Source organism: Sinocyclocheilus anshuiensis, unplaced genomic scaffold, assembly GCF_001515605.1.
Source record: "Sinocyclocheilus anshuiensis isolate Anshui unplaced genomic scaffold, SAMN03320099.WGS_v1.1 scaffold1654, whole genome shotgun sequence".
Taxonomy (NCBI): Eukaryota; Metazoa; Chordata; class Actinopteri; order Cypriniformes; family Cyprinidae; genus Sinocyclocheilus; species Sinocyclocheilus anshuiensis.
This window is the reverse complement of record NW_015546116.1, coordinates 85,548-91,701: the sequence shown is the minus strand read 5'-3', so window position 1 is coordinate 91,701 and position 6,154 is coordinate 85,548. Positions and strand designations below refer to the sequence as shown.

At 36.4% G+C, this 6,154-nt stretch overlaps 1 protein-coding gene across 1 annotated transcript; it reads right to left on the bottom strand.

The window, feature by feature from the left end:
* Positions 1-288: 288 nt before the first annotated feature.
* Positions 289-5,472, bottom strand: LOC107700884 (fibroblast growth factor 2-like). The gene is made up of 2 exons (XM_016502718.1): positions 5,097-5,472; positions 289-473 (listed from the first exon to the last, which is right to left on the bottom strand). The coding sequence occupies exons 1-2, from the start codon at positions 5,377-5,379 to the stop codon at positions 289-291; spliced, it is 468 nt and encodes a 155-aa protein (XP_016358204.1). The 5' UTR covers positions 5,380-5,472.
* Positions 5,473-6,154: the final 682 nt, after the last annotated feature.

Genomic DNA, 6,154 nt, shown 5'->3' with positions numbered 1-6,154 from the left:
AAAATAAAACATATGCATAAACCCAAATAGGAAATAAAACAGTTATCGAATAAGCGTGTGTCCTAAACTCCTGAAACATTGGTGTCTCATAATTTAGAGCAGTCAATGCAATTTATGAAAGAAATCAATTAAATCTGTATGTGTGTGAAAAATACAAATTCAGATGCAAGTAACCCCCTTTGTACTCCAGCATTTTCATAAGTAACTGTAATTTAATTACACATTTTTGCTCAGTAACTGTAACTGATTACAATTACATTTAGTTTGTAACTAAATTACGTAATTTAGCTACATGTAACTAGTTACTCTCCAGCACTGTGTATTAATTAGGTAAAGCCTGAGAGCTGTTAGATAATGAGAGCGTCTCACCGTTCCGAACAGTCGTCCGTCCGCGTTCATGGCGAGGTAACGGTTCGCGCAGATCCCTTTGATCACCACTTCACCGACGGCTGTGGCCTGGAGCTGCAGCCGAACTGCGAGAGAACAAACACACAAACTCTTAGTCAAAAGTGGTGCTTCGCTACCAAGTCCAAACTCTGTTCCGCAGTACCGGGCCAGTGCAATTACTTCTGTGATGCATGTGTGGAGTTTCTGCGCAAGAGCACCCTCTGGCTTCCAGTATGAATTAAATAGTCATTACATTATATGTGTACGCAGTAATGCTCACAACACCAGGGTAAAAACAGGAAAGATAAGACTTTTCTCTAAAGAAACAGTTTTTAAAATGTTTGTCTCTTAGTGGATGCATAAAATTCCCTGAATTATCATCTTTGATATTATCGCAAAAAATACCAGAAATTATTGCGATGTATTTTTAATCCTATATCGCCCATCCCTATTGTGCAGTGTGACAAAAATTACACTATATTGATGTGCGCATGCCCAGTAGCCAGAGCTGTCTCCGTTCTAGCCTTAACCTCGTCCACCGCGTAATGTGTTGTGGGCAATATTATCTGTTAGAGTGTGCATCGATCTGCACTTCGAATTTTAATCTCAAGTAGTAGACGATCCGGGAATCTTTGGCATACTCTTTTCAACATACTGTGATTTGGGACATACTAATTCTATTTTTTTATACTATTTAGGACGGATAGTATGCAAATTTGGATGCAGCAAACATGTTTTGCCAAGTTGAGAATTGTAGCCAATCACAGAGGTTTCTGTTGAGCGTGTGAACGCGATGTCCAATCAGAGGCGTTTAAGTCAGAATCCGCTCAGCTTGCCAGTTTGTTCTGCGCGCTCACGAATTGTTTCGCTACAAACCACTCTATAAAAGTACAAAAAAATAAGAGATAGTGTATATAAATAAAAACATTTGATATTAGTGCTGCAAATGATTAATCGCGATTAACTGCATCCAAAATAAAAGTTTTTGTTTATTTATTATGTATATAAAAATACACACACATAGAGTATATATTTTGAAAATATTTACATTTTATATTATATTATATATAAATATATTTAATATATAAACATAACATATTTTTTCTTAAATATATACATGCATGTATTTGTATTTATATATGCATAATAAATATACACAGTACACACTCGTATATTATGTAAACAACATTTTTTATTTTGGATGCGAATAATCGCGATTAATCGTTTGACAGCACTTTTTTATATACATAGCTAATAAGTGGTTCATTGTGCAGTATAGACAGATTTTTTTTTATTACAACACGAGTTTTCACTTACTGCGGGTGAACTGAAGTGATATCAGCTTCACTGATTATAAAGGGAGCGCTTTATACTCACTTTCTCTTTATTACCCATTCATAATTTGAATACAAGTTTTATTTTCCATGTGAATAATTACATGTAAAAATGTGAAGCCTTTCCGCAGGTAGTACCAAATCTGAATCGATCTGAAACGCTCCATGAAGAGCGTCAGCGGTTTCTATTTACAGCGTGTTTTGCAGCGATTGTAGCCAATCACAGACGTGTTTGATGAGTCATGGCCAATCAGAGGCGTGTAAATCAGAATACGCACTACACACTTGCTAGTCGTTCTTCTAAAGTCAACAAAGTATAGCAATGTAAATAAGAGATTAATTGTGCAATATACACAGATTTGTATGAGTTTTCACTCAGTGAGCTTGTGCTGCGACTGAACTGAAGTGATGTCAGCTTCATTGATTTTAAATTAAGTGGTCTTTGCTCGAGTTCTGTACATATAACTATTCATAATTTGACTAAACGTTTTATTTTTCATGCTGCTATGTACACACTGCTAAGTTTTGGCAGTGAAGACAGTATTAAAATGTGGCAATGAATCTATGTTTGATATTGCAACTAATTCCACTGCATAAAAATAAATGATAATAATAAATTCCATAGCAACAGAAAAAACTAAAATGTGTCAAAATAGATCTGTGCGTTAAGTCCTGCAGTGTAAGTGCATGGATACATAGATTATAAGATAGATAGATACATATAGATAGATAGATAGATAGAACCTCATTGTATTTGTTATTTACATCAGAAATGCATGAGTTGCTTTATGGTTCTTTACAGATTAAAAAGGTTTCACAGATGATTTTCTAAGCACATGTTTGTTCAGTGTTGTGTTGCTGTGATGAGACAATGTTTGTATTGGGATCAGATTAAAGCAGAGACGCTCAGATCATGACATGACGAGAAAGTGTGTGTGATTAATGAGTTTGTCGTTAGCTGATGAGTGGCGTCATTCATTCAGTGTTTATGTCTACAGCAGCCCTGACTAATGAGAGACAGACATGCTCAACAAAACACCAACACTGTGTGTTTGGAACTACTGTACCATATTTCAGGTTCAGATTTGTCCCAAAAAGAGAGTTAAATCTGACAGAACCTCCATTTGAAGACACTGAGAAATGTCTTCATTTGTAAAAATTACACATACATAATACACTTTATTTATATGCATCAATTTGCAATGTAAGTCTGTGAGTTAAAGCATTCCAGAGTGAGTCAATAAACTAATTAATTAACACTAACATTAATTAAACTGAACTAACTATGAAGCATACTTCTGAAGCGTCTTAGTTAATGTTCAACATTACCAACACATATTTAAAATCAGAAGTTGCATCTGTTCATATTATTAATTGGACCTGAGCTGACATGAAAAACAGCGAACCGTTGTTTTTTTTATCAAAGCTAACAAAAATGTATAAATACTGTAACAAATGCATTACTCACTGTTAGTTAATGCATTATTGTAAATGGTTACCACTTACCAGTAAAGGTTTCAACAGTAACAAATCTTGTTGATTACCCTCAGAAATTATGTAAAGAGTGACAATCACAGAGGTTCAGCTCAGAATAAATGAAGCGTGAGGTGGGCGGGTTTTGTCAACTGTCAATCAATGGTTGCCCTTAACAACAGGATTTTTAAACCTTAACCATGAGTCTAAACTAAAGAGATCATTGTTTCAGTTTCTATTCCGACTAAACTGAACTTGGAATAAGGAGAACATTTACTCTTCATGTACACACACTCACCAGTCTTTATAACAGTTTTAATATGTTGAAAAAAATCCATGATGTAATACTTTTCACAAACTGAACACAATTAAAGTCCGTGAACTCCTGAACTATGTGTCTTCATTAATTTTTTTAAGAGACATAACCTTAGAAAAAAATCACATGTTTTGCTTTCAGATAATTTGGGACCCAAGTATATGAAACACACTTAGTAAAATATATTTCACCTTTCTCTCACCTTTTCTCCATATCTCACACACTTTTGGGACTGAATTTTGTTGATAACCATGCACCTACTAACGAACCATTGCAGTAAGAAAAACTGATCACTTTTTTCATCTGAAAGTGAAAGTTTATGCAAGTAAAATTAATCTATTCTGTTTGAAAACCTTTCAGAGCGACGTTGTTTTGATGTTAGTTTGGACTGTTTTTGAGCAATCACGAGTGATAAATACACAGGAATTTAATTAAACTCCATTCATTCCAATGTGGCTGATACTGGTCATTCTCAAATTCTATGTTCTAATACTGTACATTTCATACAATGATATTTAAATAAAACTTCTCATCAATATTGAATATATATATATATATATTGTTTTTTTGTTTGTTTGTTTTTTTTGTGTGTGTGTGTAATTGTATTTGTATTTAATTGAAATTTCAAAGATTTTTTTTTTCTTTGTAATGACTAAATAAGGCATAAGTGCAGAGGCACCAATGAAAACTTTGCATTTTTCCACATCCACTCATTAATGAGAAGTTTCTGATCAGCTACAATATGGTTTTAGCTGAAAAATGAGCCCGGTCTCATGAAAATGCGTATAAATAGTACGCCATGACAGCAACGGAACTACCAGGTTCAAGGTCCAGAAACATAGTAAGGACATCGTTAAAATAGTCCATGTGACATCAGTGGTTCAAACATAATGTTATACGAGAATACAAGAATATTTTTTGAGCCCGTCTCATGAAAATGCATATAAATAGTACGCCAAATACAAACAGAAAATCGTGCTATTGATATGCAGAAACTGGCGTGCATATGATACGCACGTGTTTGAAGTGCTTATAATACAGTTTTCGCGTGCATATGATACGCAATTTGTTGGCGTGCATATAATACGCAATTTTCGCGTGCATATGAACCGCATCTACCCCACACCCCTAATCCTACCCATTGCGTATCATATGCACGCCAGAGTCAATTTCTGCGTATAAATAGTACGCCAAATCGAAAAGTTAACTCGTGCTATTGATACGCACTTTCATGAGATCGGGTTAAAAATACTAAGTAACGACTGGCCCCAAACAGACCCTGCATGTGAAAACAGTATTCAGAATTTGAACGCATTATAAGGTTAAAAAAGACCAGATCGCTCTGAATGAACGCTACTGGAAGAACGTCAGTTCATAACTTTGAGAGAACCGAAACGCTCTGAGAACATTAGAGACGCTTTCTGAAAACAAGCAAGAACTCCGAGACTGAAGGTGGACCTGGAAATCTGGCATCATCCTCATCACCATCATCATCAGGGCCTGGTTTTCATCTGTGCCGCATAAAGAGTCTTTGTACGCTCTGGATCTGTTTTTCCACGGAAGAAGAACAGCACAAATGCACTCACTGCGTGGGTCGCTCTTCTCGCGGATGCCGTCCACTCGACCGTCGGGATGAATCCGGAGGAAGAAGCCGCCGTTCTTGCAGTAAAGCCGCTTGGGCTCCTTGAAGTTCACCGGAGGAAAGCCTCCGCTGGCGCCGTCCTCCGGTAAAGCGGGGAGCGTGGTGATTCCTCCCGCCGCCATCTCTCGCTCTCTCGGTGCCTCCGGAGCCCCTCCGCGGCCTCCCCGCGCCTCCTCCCCCGGCTCCCCCGTCTCCCTCCGCCGCTCCGCGGAGCCACGGAGCCTCATTAAAGCGCGGAGAAACTCTTCAAGCTGCGGGACACTGTGTCTCCGAAGAGAGAGCGGATCTGCGCTGTGTGTGCTGGAGTGGAGCAGCTCTCTCTCTCTGACCGCATTATTCCCTCAACATTAGTGAGAGAGAGAGAGAGAGGAAACTATAGTCCTACTGTCCCAAAGCATCTCTCATCTCACTCACAAATACACAACAAAATGTGTTTATGATCAATGAGCCCAAAATGATTTAGGAACAATACCCAGCCCCATTCCTGTGCCTTATTTGCTATTTCTATTTATAATCTTCATTATTTTTACATCACTTTATTTTATTTTAGTTAGCTGCTAAGGCAAAATATGTTTTTCATCTAATGTTTGTATTTCATTTTAGTTTAATTTCGATACCAGAAATTATATTTATTTATTTATTTATTTCAGTTTTTAAAGGTTAATTTTTAGTTAATTAATTTTAGCAATTAGTTTATGATATGATAATGATATGATATAGCACTTTATTGTCAGACGAGTCTGAAATTTTTCTTGCATGACAATATCAGCAAATTTTTCGTGTAATATTTAGGCCTATTTTTCATTTTAGCTTTATTTCAATCACCAAAATGATTTTTATGTGTTTTGTTTTGTGCTTTTGTCATTCATTCACTCTTCATTTAAATACACTAGTCAACATTTGAAGTGGATCAAAACATTTCATCAAAGTTGTCCTAAAACCTAAACCAAAAAGCGTTATTGTCTTAGGACAACTTTAATGAACTTTTTTGATCCATTTCAA

Bases quoted from the DNA above. Each gene is read 5' to 3' on its own strand.
- LOC107700884 (XM_016502718.1), bottom strand. From the start codon at position 5,379: ATGAGGCTCCGTGGCTCCGCGGAGCGGCGGAGGGAGACGGGGGAGCCG. The intron at 474-5,096 runs GTGAGTGCATTT...GTTCTCTCGCAG, and splicing joins CGAGAAGAGCGACCCACGCA to TTCGGCTGCAGCTCCAGGCC.